Here is a 15,639-nt window from a genome sequence, read left to right on the forward strand (position 1 = left end):
TTAATGTCACTAAGGTATCTAATATTTATAATTAAACAAGCTGTATATTATAGATATATGTAGCGTATATATAAAAGCTTTTTAATATACAATCACAAAAACAAAAGAAACCTATAAGAAACTAAGTCGCAGTGTTTATTGCATATATCTTGATTAATATATTTATTTGTATACTCTCCTTGAAACATTTATATATTTGTACTATTATTAATCGAGATACAATGCAACGATTGCAACTTAAGCTCTTATAAACTCTTGCTTTTTCTGTGATTAAATAAGTTGTGAAAAAGAAGATGCAGATGAATAAAATTTCTACAATTATTTTAATTTTGTCTTCTATATATATTATTTTGCAAATATAACGAATTATTTCTAAAAATATACGACATGTAATCGATAAATTCATAAGATAAATTCACAAAATGTTTTACCACTTCTTGGTATGTATTTTTGCCACGACACTGTGTGAACTTATTAAGCGCTAATGCTGATATGCAATTGTACTACTAGGTGAAAATGTGGTGCTATCGCGCTTTTTTACAATATATGACTTATTACATCTGAAAAATATGTTCTTAAGAAAAGAACTCTTGATTATCGCTAATTGCAATTGCTTTTTTTCTCTCCTTTAAAATTGTAAAGAAATGCAATATTGAAAAGTATTCGAAAAATCAAATCGCGAATTTTTCTTCCATGTTATTTGTAATTTCACATGAGCAGCACACAGTTTAGCAGAAATTTTAAAACACGACAAAATCATCTTTATAATATAAATGTACAATGTCATTTTTCGTTCAGATAGAAAAATTAAGAAAGCGACTCGCCTTTACTTACTATATAGCTTACATTATCTTCAAAATGATTTATCATTTAAAAATAAGTTCACACACAGAATTACTTGTCGTGAATTTTCCATAAAAAGTATTTAATGGATGATTTGAAATTCGAAACGATTTTCAAAGCTTTGCTTGGACAAACCAGTGCTCGTATTTTGTATGATAACATCTTTGGTAGCAACACTCGTATTGTACTATCTTTTTATTTCTATCCAATTCCCATAAACAATAGCGACGAATGAAAATTGCAATACAAATCATACAAATACACCTGCTAGGTAGCTTCAGCTTTATGTGCTGATTCAATTATTTCTTTTAAGCATCGACCAAACTCTTCGATAATAAGGCGCTGTGACGTCTCATCGTCGAGCATATTACGTTCCGCCTCATCTGCTTGCGCCATTAAACATTGGCATGTTATTTCTACCACCTTGTCTGTTAAAAAATTGAATGGTTGCCTGTAACAAGCAACAAATGAATACACATATTACACATAGAATTCGAAGAACTGTCGAACAAGTGTACACACACATAATGTTTCGATAATTTCTATTTTATAAATTTTATTTTACTATTTGAATAATTTAATCATTTATTTTAAGGTTTCTGACCGCTCATATTACATAATATTATAGTATCAGAAGCAAAAAATCAAATGATTTCTTCTTCACACTATATATTGAATTAATTTCTTTTATAGGTCGCAATTCGATTCTTTTAGAATGGCGATATCGTTTTCAATTGGCTAAAGAGAATAAATATAATAATAATAAATATTAATTAAACATTATAAGATCTATTTTTGTTGCAATAAGAATTATATGCAATTATAATTTATTCATAAATAAATAACTAAAAAGAGAATTTTCGGCATATTTTATATCGAATTTCTTAAAAATTATAGAATCTATAAAAAAAATTTCACACTCATAACACGAACCTTGTACCGGTATTAGACACTGCCGGGGGTCTAAAAGCCATCTCTGACAATTGTAACTGAGCTTTGTTTAAACTAAGTTGAGTTGTTCTGACTTCAGTCGTTTCCGTCAAATCCTTCAAGGATTTTTTTTCCAGTATTGGATCTTCAATATTGCGACAGCCTATACATTTACAATTACCAGAGCACGGAATTTTGGCCTAAAAAAACAAGGAAAAAATACTATTAGATTTCTTATATATATAAAAAAACAGATACATAAATTATTCAAAATTATCAAATATTTTTGACTTTTATTAAATAAATAATTATTGGACACAGATTACACATTAATCTAAAATAAAATGTAAAAATGCAGTGAAAAATAAGAGATTATTATGAGAGATCAATTACGTATTTTGTCAAACTATCTGCATTGACAGATTAGGAAAAAAAACGCGTGCAAATATAATTATTGGACGACATAGATGATATGTTGAAAACACCTCGTAACATTCGCAATAATTCTTAAGACAGCCGCTACGTTTGCAATTGCAGCCTTTGTTGTGTCTTCTTATATCGTCACCAGTCTCTCGGCCTTTCCCAATTTTAGGGCGGAAGGCATTAGGATTGCGTTCTAGGCAGGATTTAATCGCGCGCTGTCTCTCTTCCTCGTTCCCAAGATTGTTCGAACAATTATTGCAGTTGCACATGTGACAGAACTCACCATTCGCAAAACAATCGCAATAACTGCAACAGAAAGATTATTCGCGCCGATTTTATTCAAATACTAGAAATTATATTTATAAATTAAAATCTAGGGATTGCAATTAATTCTACTAGAATTAATTCTATTAATCTTTTGATAGATATATTATTTTTCAGTAATTTTGTAACATATTTACTTCAATTAATAGTTCTCTTATTAATACTCTTTCCATAAAGAATATAATATATATTTAATGAATTTAAAGATGCTTCAAACTGTCATATATAATGCTAATAACAAAGGAACGTGATAAAATCCAAAGCCTACTATATACAAAAGATATTAATGAATATATATAGTCAAGCAAAGAAAAAGCCTTTTAATAAAAAATAGTTTTTAAGATGGTTTAAAAAATTATAAAATTTTTGTTTACATACAATTTTTAAACATTTTGTTGAAATTTGTATGCTCTAAAAAAATGCTTACAGCTTAAGACACTGTGACTTTGTGCAATTGCATGGTTTTCTTGGCCTGATACCATTCGGCTCAACAGTATTATAAGTCCCTCTTTGAGAATTCTTTCCATCAATCACACACAAAGTTGCTGTAGAACTTTGTGAACTTCCTAGAAGACCAGATGTCGCTTGGGACTTCAATTTTCCATCATCTGTTGACTGCTTTGACAGAAGATAGAAATATATTTTATACATACATAGATATTACATATAGAATTTTTACAAAATTTTATAAATTAGAAAGATGTATGTACATGAGATAATATAGATTTATAAGTAATTAATAATACAATTTTATGCAATTGCTAAGCATATTTTACTATTATGAACAAAGACTATTGATTAAACATTTCTGAATATTTTCCTATAATATTAATTGAAAAACATTCGATATATTTAAAACCAATTTAAAATAACATTTACAATATTGAATTATCTATGTTTAAAATTTTTAAGATTTTCTCACACAAAATATCATTTGTGAGTCATATTTTATATAAAGATAAAACAATTGAATTAAAGATTTTTCTCTATTTTCAAATTTCTCTCCATTTTAAGATTTCTCTTTTATATCTGCTATTTTTAAATTTGTAGTACTATATTCTATTTTTAAATATTCTAATACTTAAATGTAATTGTATAGAAATATTTGAACAAATTTCGTATACATGTAATATTGCAGAAGTTTTAATTAATGCAACATCTCGTATACAAAAATGACTATATTAAGTAGTGTTCGCGGTAATTCCTTCTCGACATTGTCACTTCACAAAAGAGAAATTAGATAATAAAGAATATAAATAGATATTGAACCTGTTGCTGAATATATTGAGCAGGAAGAACGACGATGTTCCCGACGCTTGGATTAGCCGACAGAACTGCCTGTCCCGACGCTAACTGACTCAATGTTGATGCGGGAATTGCTACCGCACTCTTCGACTGATTGCCAACAGCTGCCGCAGCAGCAGCCGCCGCAGGTATGAGCAATTTTTGGCTGCCACTTGTCAACGTTGCTTTCGGCGCGACGGTTCTCAAAGATTGATTACCAGTATTTAACGGCACAACCTAGATGAAGATAGAAAAAAACTCATTTGTATAGAACTTCGTAATATATTATCCTTTAATATTAATTAGAACATATTTCTAAAATTTATTATGTAACATGAATTATAACAAAAATAAAGCATTCTTAGTTTTAAAGAAATATGTAGAATATAGATAATATGAAAGATAAAAATGTATACATAATAAATTTTTTCTCCCAAAGCCTTTTTTGTTCAAAATTAATATTGAGTTTTCATATACCTTTACAATTTGCTGTTGACTTCCTACTTTCTGACTGATACCTACAGTCTGAAGAGTTGTAGCAGGCTTTGATTTGCTTACAGTGACGACATTGGTAGTCCCTGTTGAAGTACTGACTAATCTTACATATTGCACCTAAAAACCAACATAACATAATGTGTATGATACACATTCACGAATAAAATCAACTATGAATAAAATATAAAATAATATACTTGTCTTCCAGGCATTTGAATTTGATGAACTTGATTTGATCCAGTTACAATGTTTTGGTTAGCAGGTATTCTAATCACTTGACCACTTCCAAGCACAGTGCCAGGTTTCAAAGAACTCTAAAAAAAGAAAAAAAAGAAAAGATTTCTTTCAGTATTTGTGACTTATATTGCCATTTTAAGATAATATAATATAATATAAATTTTATAAATCAATAAGTTAAAATTATTGACTGTTGCTAAAATTGAAATAATGTTAATAAAGAGACGAGTTTTGGTTTGTTTTCTTAGAAAAATTCAAGCAAAGCTATTAAGATCAATACAAATTTTTAGGCATAAATGTCCATCCTACAAAATATATCTCTCATAATATTCTCTAGCCTATTCTTTGTAAGGCTAAAAAGGATCAAAATCAAAACTACTTCCATTATGAAGAGCAATTGTATTATAAAATATGTGTATTTTAAGGATCCTTTAAGATGAATATCGATAACTAACAGCTCGTATTGTTCTTGATAAAAAAAAAATACATCTATTTTTGATATAATTATTTCCAAAATAAACGTGCACATCAGAACTGAAATTAAATATATTAATTATAATTCCAAATAATCTCTCAACCTGTCTGATGATAACTTTCTGCGGACTTTGCTGAACAGATGACTTGGATGAAATAAATGTGGATTGCTGATTCGAGGATTTAGCCTGAATACTCGTAATTGGTGCAGGTAGGATTTTCGTCGGCATTGACTTTGCAGTATTGGTAGGTACTATGGTCACCTTCGATTGCTGCGATGTCGAGGATTGTAGCAGTTTATTCAATATCATACCCTTTGAAAAGATAATACATTATTGCATGATCCAAATATTTTTTTAAACAAATTGTATTGTATAGTGTAAGAATTTATAACATACCTGCTTCTGTGAGGACGATGGTAAAATGTGTTGCACCTTATTGGTAGAAAGTATACCCATTTGTTGAGCCTGCGCTAACGTTATAGTTTTCGTCGGGCTTGTTATACCGTAATTAGAAGAACTATTATTGAGGAATTTAATTCCTGAGCTCGGCTGATTTTCACTTTGAGAACTTGTAATAAGAACTTGATGAGTACCAGCTTGTGGCTGATTTCCTGTCAATATCATCTTTGTGTATACCTGCAAAATTTATCAAAAGATAATTTATCTTCAGTTTTCGCGAAAGATATTAAAAAGATAATATCTGTAGAAATGTGTCATCTAATACAATTTTTTTATTTATAAAGATCTCAAATTCTATACAATATCTTACATTACGTCCTTGTTGGATATTCTGTGTTGCTCGTTTCAATGTTGGTTGTGTTATCTTGAGATTTTGCATGTTACTAATCGTGATGTTTCCTGAGGCACTGGTTGTCGCAATAGACTTAGCAGACTGAGTCGACCTTAATTGAACGATGCTTCCGTCCGCGGATTTTCCAGTTATGAGAGTCTGGGCTAAAGACTGCAACTGTTCGGCCGAAGCTGTTGGCGGATGCGATATCTTCAGTATTTGGCTGGTGCCCTGTCCGCTCGCAGGCGATACTATCATAATTGATTGGCTCTGCGTAGCTTGGACATTCGGTTTTATCTAAAAATAAAGTAATATTAACAGAACGTAATACTCCAGTCACACTTTAGTAATACTCTATGATCACGGAAATTATTACCTGGACAGCCGACGCGGGGACTCTTTGCAGAGTAGGTTTCGTTTGAAACACGACATTCTGGTTGCTCTGATTGGCCGTCGTGTAAATGTGTTCGGCTTGCACTTGCTCAGAGATCTCAGTCATCTCCACATCAGGTACTATCGTTTCAGTCTCAATGTTTCGCTCGATTATTATTCGGTCATCGGCCGCTGTCATAACTTCGTCCGCGTTCATACATTCGAGTTCCGCTTGAATATTCGCGAAGGTATCAAAGTCATTCGACGTATACTGTTCACTATTGTGGGACAAGCTTAATGCGCTGAGATCATTGTCTCCTAGTGTATGCGAATCCAAGGCTAAGGGCTCCACCAAAGCCCTTGCATTCTGTCCCTTATTAGTGGACATGATGATGACCCCTGATTGAAGTAAAAAAAAATAGAATAGAATGTAATTAGAATAACGAATTTTTTTTTTAATTTTAAATATATATTATTTAAGTATTTTATAATATTAAAGATAAACAGTATCAACATAATAATTATTCTTTTGCAATAAAACAATATAATAAAATTTTAAAAAATAGTGAAAATTCTATTATTATAAAATAATGCAAATGTAGAAAAATACTCTCTGACTAGTACTATAATAAATATAATTAAGTTAAAATTATTTATAAAGAATAATCTCTTTCAATATATACACATACACATATATCCATCTACAACAACACAAAATAATTTAATATAAGTTAAAAATATTTATCTATTCTTTACACAGAACTCTTTATCTATTTATAAATGTATCACATAAATATTGAAAACATATGTATAATTAATATAAGTAGCCAAATATATGTATAAATGTTGCTATCAAAAGTGCATAGTGTCAAAGTATATGTATAAATGTTACTATCAAAAGTACAATTTCCAATGATAATTTAGATTATTTTTTCAACACGACTTACATTCTTTATCTCCTTCGTTCAAACAATTTCTAATTATGAATTTCGAGAAAGAAATGCATTTTAAATTCGACACATTCGTATTTTGAAGAGTCGCGCGAACGGATCGTTCGTCGATCAAGCTCGTCGAGCGAAGTTCGGAGCGAAGTAGATTCGAACGTGCTGAACGACAAATTCGAATACGTCAAAAAAGACGAGTTCGAAGCGCGAAGTCGCGTTGGAACATCAGCGCCATTTACAAGGCGGAACGCGCCATTTTTGCGGAGCGAATTTTCAAGCGCACTCGCGCTTCAATTCAATTTACAGATGTCGAATCGCGCGCGAGCGGGACCGAGTCCCGACATGACTCCACGTTCAAGGACGGACGGGAACGTCCGGGGAAATCGGCGATGGCGCGAAGCTGGAATAATAAACGCGAGACATAACCTCAAAGTGTTAGAGTTGAAGAACGAGCGAGCGAATTGCCGCGCGGCAACAGGCCTCCGAGATCAGCGTACGGTTCGCGAGAACCCGCGTTTCAAATCCCTCGTACGATCGAGTTCAACGGGGCTACCAGAGGAGGACGGAGGATAAAGGACCATATATTCGGCTGGGCTGGCTGTACGTACCTGCGCGTTCCTTCGATAGCTCGAATTGTTCAAAATCACGCGCTCACCATTGCTGGCCCACAGTGCACCGCTGTCGCGTCCGAAAATTGCGCCGAGCAGCACGACAAGCTTCCCTGCTCACGAGATCACGCGTGGCCCAGGATTCGCGTTAATTGAATGACAGTACGAGTATATTATCGCGAATGTGACACGGTTTGTTGACACACTTTGCGGATCGTGAGAGTGACATTTCTCGCGCTTACGCGGGCGAAGATTGAATGAGTCGGAGAATGAACCCGACAACAAGATGGGAAACTCCGTTCGTGTTCTTGATACGAATCGCTATTTAGTGGAAAAATGGAGAACGAAAAATTAAAATGATGCCGTGCGTGAATGTTTGGTTTGAATCGATCGCCAATTCTTATTTATATGTCAGTACGGAAGAAACATAATCAAAGATATTGTTATCTTTATTTTATTTTTTTTTCTAATTTTTTTCTTTTTTAGATATGTATCAAAAAGAAAAATTTTAGGGACTTTAAAAATTCTCTATTTAATAACCAATTGCGTGATGTTGTGTTTATCTATTATCTGTGTTTTCTTACTAAAGATTACCAAGTCTGTCGAAGGTCCCGATTGGCTGACAAATAGAGAATTTCTAATGTTTTCAACAGGGTTTCTAGAAATTCTCTATTCGATAGCCAATCGGATGATTCTCAAGCATTCTAGATTATTTTCAACTATTGAGCAATCTCTATATAAAGTTCCTATAGTATAGAATTTACTGTTTCCGAAAAAGCCGACAAGTTCTCTTTCTAACCATTAAAGTTTGTGCCAGTCTGTCAATATGCGTGAAGTTCAATTTAGTTTAATTGCAGATTGAATAATTCAATGTTTTGCTAAATTGTCAACGTATCGACGTATATTCTGTGCATTACAGTAATTTCTCATCATATCACGTCCCATTGAGGAAGACGGTCCAACAGAGGAGAAGAAAAAAGAAGAGGTGTGTTCGCCGCCAGCTTTTTCTTCACGATGGACTCCATTCCGAGGACGCATAAAGGTTTCACACCTATTATATATTTTCTTTGATTAATTTTTTCTTATAATTGATACGCATTCATAAATTTAAAAATATAAATATCTATACATATATATATATATATATATATACATATATATTTATATATGTACATATATATGTTGTTTTACTGAAATTTTGTGCAATGTATAATTATATGTTGCAGATATTGAAGCGCAGATAAGAGAGATACAATCAAAAAAGAAGGAGCTTTTAAATACAGCATCTGAGAAAGAACAAGTTGCTTTGGGAAAAACTGGTTTTTATGATCAAGATATCTATGATGATAATAAATTTGATGGCTATGTTACATCGATTGCAACCAACGATGAAATCGAGGTATTATTGACTCAAAGATCATAATACATTTTTAAATATAAATCTAACAATAAAAAACTTATTTATCAACATTTTTTATATTTTATTATATATTTTTTTTAAATAAAGATTATTAAAAAATAAAAATAAAGATTAGGTCAGAAAAATATAGTGTATAAAGTGATTATTCTATTTGGTAAAATATGATATAAAGATTTTGAAACTGATACAAATTTGTTTTGTATGGGACAGGACTATGATCCATTTGCGGATAAAAGACTACCCACCGTAGCAGATAGAGAGGAGAAAGATTATGATCCATTTGCGGATAGACGACGACCTACCATAGCTGACAGGGAAGATGAGTATAGGCAAAAGAGACGTAGAATGATTATCTCTCCTGAACGTGTTGATCCATTTGCCGAAGGTAATAACTTGGTGGTATAACTTTTCTTGTAACTTGGGTTAGTTGATAAGTTGAAACAGTGAAAAACTATTAAATGATTGTAAATTAGCCCAATAATTATATGTTATATTAAATATTTATGCAATTATTTAGCATATCCAAATCAATCAACTTAATTACCATTGACTTTTTTTAATTACAGGTGGTAAGACACCTGATATTGGTTCTAGAACATATACCGAAATTATGCGGGAACAAATGCTCAAAGGTGAAGAGACAGAGGTATGTTAAAGTTTAAATAATTTCTATATATATAATATATATACAGAAAAAGAAAACGTAAAGAATATTAAAAATAAGTATATAATCGACAAAACTTTTATGTTTACATTTTGTATCTTTATATTTTTTTCTAGCTGAGAAAAAGATTAGCAGAAAAGGCTAAGGATGGTACTCTAAAAGCCAATGGCGAACCTAAACCAGCCCCCAAAAAGAGAGGCCGTTGGGATCAGACGGATGACACTCCAGTACAGAAAAAGTTATCTGGTACTTCAGCAACACCTACATCTTGGGATAATGCGGATGTACGTTTGTTACATTATCTTTATGTTATTTTAATTCTTTTATTCAAATCTATTGAATCTATTGATTAAATCAATATAATCTAAATCTTTTTTCTTTTTGTATATTACATAATTTTTTATTTTATAATTATTGTAGGTAACACCAGCTGCCGTTCGATGGGACGAAACTCCAGGTCATGGTAAAGGGGCAGAAACCCCTGGAGCTACTCCAGGAGTGAGTACAAGAATGTGGGATGCTACGCCTGCGCATGCGACGCCAGGAGCTGTAACTCCAGGAAGAGAGACGCCTTCTCACGAAAAAACTGTGACGAGTCGAAGGAATCGTTGGGATGAAACTCCAAAAACTGAAAGAGGTGGTTATATAATTCTAAATTATTACTAATGCTAATTATTGTTTTCTTTATAAGTAATAAATTATTGATTAATTATAACTTTTGTTATTTCTATTAAGTAATGACTTTATATACTTTCTATGATTGTTTAAATTTAATATTGTAGAAACTCCCGGACATAACAGCGGATGGGCAGAGACTCCGAGAACTGATCGTGTCGCTGGGGATTTAATACAAGAAACTCCAACACCTTCGGCAAGCAAACGAAGAAGTCGATGGGATGAGACGCCATCGAATCAAACGCCAGGCTCGATGACGCCGCAAACACCGGCAACGCCTCTCACGACGCCCCATCAGACGACAATATTAACTCCAAGTGCTACCACACCAACAGGACCCAAGGCAATGGGTCTAGCTACTCCAACTCCAGGACATTTGATGTCCATGACACCCGAACAATTGCAGGCTTATCGTTGGGAACGCGAGATAGATGAGCGAAATAGACCTCTGTCTGATGATGAATTGGATGCACTATTTCCTCCTGGGTACAAGATCTTGCAACCCCCAGCAGGTAAGATACTCAAAATATAAGAATTAATATGTTAATTTTAATTTTAAATTACATGTGAGTACTAGCTCTAAAATCTCTAAAGATATATATTCAAAGTCTAATAAAAGTCCATAGAAATTATCTTATGATAAAAAAATTGAAAATTTGAATATTTATTTGAACATTTTATGTTTGATTTTATGTTTATAATTTATATACATCACTATATATTTTTTCAGGATACATACCTATTCGTACACCTGCTAGGAAACTGACGGCGACACCCACGCCTATTGCTGGTACACCTCAAGGTTTCTTCATTCAAACGGAAGACAAAAGTGCCAAGTATGTAGATAATCAACCAAAGGGTAATCTACCATTTATGAAGCCGGAGGATGCACAATACTTTGATAAGCTGCTAGTTGACGTGGACGAAGAAACGCTGAGTCCTGAAGAGCAAAAAGAAAGAAAAATTATGAAATTGCTTTTGAAAATTAAAAACGGAACTCCGCCAATGCGCAAAGCCGCTTTGCGACAAATTACCGACAAAGCGAGAGAATTTGGCGCCGGACCACTCTTTAATCAAATTCTCCCTCTTCTCATGTCACCGACCCTTGAAGATCAGGAACGTCATCTCTTGGTCAAAGTTATCGACCGCATTCTGTATAAACTCGACGATTTAGTACGGCCGTATGTGCACAAGGTAATTATTTTTATCGTTATGTCATGAATCAACTGTTTATTTTAACTTGTTTAATTGTCACTGCATTATCAATGTTTAGATTTTAGTCGTCATCGAGCCTTTATTGATCGACGAAGACTATTATGCTCGCGTCGAAGGCAGAGAAATTATTTCTAATTTGGCAAAAGCTGCAGGACTGGCAACAATGATCTCCACAATGAGACCAGATATCGATAACATCGACGAATACGTTCGTAATACAACAGCAAGAGCATTCGCTGTTGTAGCATCCGCTCTTGGAATTCCTTCGCTTCTTCCATTCTTAAAAGCTGTTTGTCGCAGCAAGAAATCCTGGCAAGCGCGACATACTGGTATCAAAATTGTGCAACAAATAGCTATCCTGATGGGCTGCGCCATTTTGCCGCACTTGAAGAGCTTAGTGGAAATTATAGAGCATGGTATATAAATAAATTAACAGTTATATAGTGTTTTATCATAAGACTCTTTCTTTAGTCTTCATTTTCTTTTTTCTCTTAAGTTATATATACATAATTTTAAAAAAATAACCATGACACGAAATATATTACAGGTTTAGTAGACGAACAGCAAAAAGTACGAACAATTACTGCATTGGCCATCGCCGCACTGGCCGAAGCAGCGACGCCTTATGGTATTGAAAGTTTTGACTCTGTGCTCAAACCACTTTGGAAGGGTATTCGTACACATAGAGGAAAAGGATTAGCAGCATTCCTAAAAGCTATTGGTTATCTTATCCCTCTCATGGACGCGGAGTATGCAAACTATTATACTAGAGAGGTGATGTTAATCCTTATACGTGAATTCCAGTCTCCCGATGAAGAAATGAAAAAAATTGTGTTAAAGGTAAGAACTATTTTATCTATCGTATAAATAATCAGTGTCATACATAGTTTATATATATGTTTTATAAATTAATTACATTGTATTTTTATATATATTTAAAATAGGTAGTCAAACAATGCTGTGCAACCGATGGTGTGGAAGCTCAATATATAAAGGATGAAATTTTGCCTCACTTCTTTAAACACTTCTGGAACCATCGCATGGCACTGGATCGTAGAAATTATAGACAGGTAAAATGGACAAATCATTGAGAAATTTTTCTCTATAATTCTAGAGAGAAATTAATAAATCTTTAATAACAAAATAAATAAAATTGCAGCTTGTGGATACAACAGTAGAAATAGCCAACAAAGTAGGCGCATCAGAAATTATTAACAGAGTAGTGGACGATTTGAAAGATGAAAATGAACAATATAGGAAAATGGTGATGGAGACTATCGAGAAGATAATGGGTAACTTGGGAGCAGCAGATGTTGATTCGCGTCTAGAAGAACAGCTCATTGATGGAATTTTATACGCCTTTCAGGAGCAAACAACCGAGGTTTGTTGAATCGGATATTTTATAAAGAATAGATAATTTAAACAATTTTGATTTGTAGGACGTTGTTATGTTAAATGGTTTTGGTACAATTGTGAACACATTGGGTAAAAGAGTGAAAGCGTATCTTCCTCAAATATGTGGTACTATATTGTGGAGATTGAATAATAAATCTGCAAAAGTTAGACAACAAGCTGCAGATCTTATTTCGCGCATTGCTGTAGTTATGAAAACCTGTCAAGAGGTAAAAAATGCAGACAATATTTTTTAATTTCGCCATTTATAAATTTAAAATAAATGAAATATATGCAATATTTCTAGGAAAAACTTATGGGACATCTTGGAGTCGTTCTATATGAGTATTTAGGCGAGGAATATCCAGAAGTTCTAGGTAGCATTTTAGGAGCGTTGAAAGCAATTGTTAATGTCATAGGAATGACGAAAATGACACCACCTATCAAGGATTTGTTACCAAGGCTTACACCCATCCTGAAAAACAGACACGAAAAGGTAAAATGCATGCATATCTTGATCTATTTACTATTTTATATAAAATGTATTGTTGAATAAAATAAATTTCTATTTAAATATAAAAAATCGATCATACTGTGAATATATATGACATGTTTTAGTGATCTTTGCTGAGTTTAATATATTATTTTATTGCAGGTACAAGAAAATTGTATTGATCTCGTTGGTAGAATCGCAGATCGAGGTCCCGAATATGTTTCCGCTCGAGAATGGATGAGAATATGCTTTGAATTGTTGGAATTACTGAAAGCACATAAAAAAGCTATTAGAAGAGCGACGGTGAACACTTTCGGTTATATTGCGAAAGCTATTGGGTAAATTAAAAATAATTTAAGTTATTTATGTACAAGTATGTATATTTATATAATATAGCATTTTCTTTTTTTTCGAACAGTCCCCATGATGTTTTAGCAACACTTTTAAATAATTTGAAAGTACAGGAACGTCAGAACCGTGTTTGTACTACTGTTGCTATTGCCATAGTTGCTGAAACTTGTAGCCCCTTCACAGTATTACCAGCATTAATGAACGAGTATAGAGTACCTGAGTTAAATGTACAGAATGGAGTGTTAAAATCTTTGTCATTTTTATTTGAATATATTGGTGAGATGGGCAAAGATTATATTTATGCTGTCAGTCCATTGCTAGAAGATGCGCTTATGGACAGGTAATAGATGTACAAATAATATATTAATTTTATTGCTTATAATATTTTATTCCTTTATCGACTTTTTTTATAAATACGTATTTAGAATTAAATTTAATTTCATAAATTATTTCTGATTGATATCATTTCTGATCTTCCATTTTCTCTCTTATGGTTTTCAGGGACTTGGTACATAGGCAAACAGCTTGTGCTGCCATTAAGCATATGGCATTAGGCGTTTACGGGTTTGGATGCGAAGATGCGTTGATACATTTACTGAATCATGTGTGGCCCAACGTTTTCGAGACTTCGCCGCATTTGGTCCAAGCATTTATGGATGCTGTGGATGGATTACGTGTTGCGCTTGGACCAATCAAAATTTTACAATACACATTACAAGTATATAATTATAATTGCGTGCTTCCATATTTATACATATATCAGTAATTTCTTTATTTTGGCAAATATTAAAGATACATTATTTATAAATATTATATTTTTCTTCTTGTTATAGGGTTTATTTCATCCAGCCCGCAAAGTTCGCGACGTCTATTGGAAGATATACAATTCTCTTTACATTGGCGGACAGGATGCTCTTGTAGCTGGTTATCCTCGTATCATGAATGATCCAAAGAACCAATACATAAGATACGAATTAGATTATGTATTATAATAAACAACATTTATATAGTTCGCAAAAAACAATGATTACATAATAATTTATATTGATTACTCGCACATAAAATTACTCTTATTACGCGGGACAGATTTTTGAAAAAGTCATTCTAAACTTTACTGATATTAAAATCGATGCTGTATAGAGGATTTTTCATTCCAGGATATCGAATTGTATTTAATTAATAAATTAGGTCATCTTTAATTAAATGTTGACAAGTCAAATTATATTTGACATGGATAATTGAAAATTTATTACTTTGTGCTCTGTAGATGAACATTTTATGATTTTCTGTCATATGTGTATGTATGTCTGAATGTATAAATTGATATATCTTTTTTTGGATTTCTTTTTCTTGATAAAGGAGGAGTTGGCTATAAAAATGTGCTAAGTTAGAAAGAAATTTCTTTTTTTAGTTTCTATGTTTTTTATTTTTATATCCGGGCATTAAATTTCTTTGCACTCTAGATTTCCCAGATTTCAGCATTTATTTTTTCATGAAAACTAATAAAATTAGAAACTAAAATAGAAATATATATGCTTTTCTAATATATCACATTTTACTTTTTGTCTATAACTTTTAGATTTTGATAATGTTATATCATCTATATTGTATTCTTTTATAGGAAAAAAATTCAGTAATGTAATCTTTCAATCTTGACATGTTCATTGTGTGACGGATATAAGAATTGTTATTTATAGTACACA

General features: G+C 32.4%; 2 protein-coding genes across 3 annotated transcripts; one reads left to right on the forward strand and one right to left on the reverse strand.

Annotated features, from left to right (window-relative positions):
- Positions 1-6: 6 nt before the first annotated feature.
- LOC138932191 (protein lin-54 homolog) lies at positions 7-8,010 on the reverse strand. Of its 2 annotated transcripts, none has more exons than XM_070293772.1 (12): positions 7,727-8,010; positions 6,179-6,573; positions 5,782-6,099; positions 5,409-5,648; positions 5,115-5,324; positions 4,497-4,613; positions 4,282-4,416; positions 3,790-4,041; positions 2,948-3,138; positions 2,259-2,502; positions 1,777-1,973; positions 7-1,294 (listed from the first exon to the last, which is right to left on the reverse strand). In XM_070293772.1, the coding sequence occupies exons 2-12, from the start codon at positions 6,560-6,562 to the stop codon at positions 1,111-1,113; spliced, it is 2,472 nt and encodes an 823-aa protein (XP_070149873.1). In that variant the 5' UTR covers positions 6,563-6,573; positions 7,727-8,010; the 3' UTR covers positions 7-1,110. The 2 variants fall into 2 exon arrangements, with proteins under 2 accessions (XP_070149873.1, XP_070149874.1); XM_070293773.1 differs by having other exon boundaries at positions 8-1,294; positions 2,948-3,135; positions 7,727-8,009.
- A 504-nt stretch (positions 8,011-8,514) lies between these two features.
- Sf3b1 (splicing factor 3B subunit 1) lies at positions 8,515-15,557 on the forward strand. Its single transcript, XM_070293771.1, has 18 exons — positions 8,515-8,768; positions 8,953-9,125; positions 9,357-9,531; positions 9,713-9,792; positions 9,927-10,094; positions 10,231-10,447; positions 10,593-10,997; positions 11,216-11,679; positions 11,759-12,116; positions 12,248-12,540; positions 12,645-12,770; positions 12,860-13,081; positions 13,140-13,322; positions 13,400-13,588; positions 13,748-13,923; positions 14,004-14,276; positions 14,438-14,654; positions 14,770-15,557. Exons 1-18 carry the CDS (start codon positions 8,741-8,743, stop codon positions 14,926-14,928), a joined length of 3,906 nt encoding a protein of 1,301 aa, XP_070149872.1. The 5' UTR covers positions 8,515-8,740; the 3' UTR covers positions 14,929-15,557.
- The last annotated feature ends 82 nt before the right edge of the window (positions 15,558-15,639 follow it).

The sequence above is a fragment of the Polyergus mexicanus genome, unplaced genomic scaffold (genome assembly GCF_030449975.1).
Source record: "Polyergus mexicanus isolate NDT 795.1 unplaced genomic scaffold, iyPolMexi1.0 SCAF_4, whole genome shotgun sequence".
Taxonomy (NCBI): Eukaryota; Metazoa; Arthropoda; class Insecta; order Hymenoptera; family Formicidae; genus Polyergus; species Polyergus mexicanus.

What these genes read in the sequence shown, in the direction of transcription:
- LOC138932191 (XM_070293772.1), bottom strand. Translation starts at nt 6,562, where the DNA reads ATGTCCACTAATAAGGGACAGAATGCAAGGGCTTTGGTGGAGCCCTTA. An exon ending in GTCAACAGCAAATTGTAAAG is followed by an intron (nt 4,042 to 4,281) that starts GTATATGAAAAC and finishes ATCTTCATCTAG; the next exon opens with GTTGTGCCGTTAAATACTGG. An exon ending in AAGTCACAGTGTCTTAAGCT is followed by an intron (nt 2,503 to 2,947) that starts GTAAGCATTTTT and finishes TTTCTGTTGCAG; the next exon opens with TTATTGCGATTGTTTTGCGA.
- Sf3b1 (XM_070293771.1), top strand. Translation starts at nt 8,741, where the DNA reads ATGGACTCCATTCCGAGGACGCATAAAG. An exon ending in GATCTTGCAACCCCCAGCAG is followed by an intron (nt 10,998 to 11,215) that starts GTAAGATACTCA and finishes ATATTTTTTCAG; the next exon opens with GATACATACCTATTCGTACA. An exon ending in TACGGCCGTATGTGCACAAG is followed by an intron (nt 11,680 to 11,758) that starts GTAATTATTTTT and finishes ATCAATGTTTAG; the next exon opens with ATTTTAGTCGTCATCGAGCC.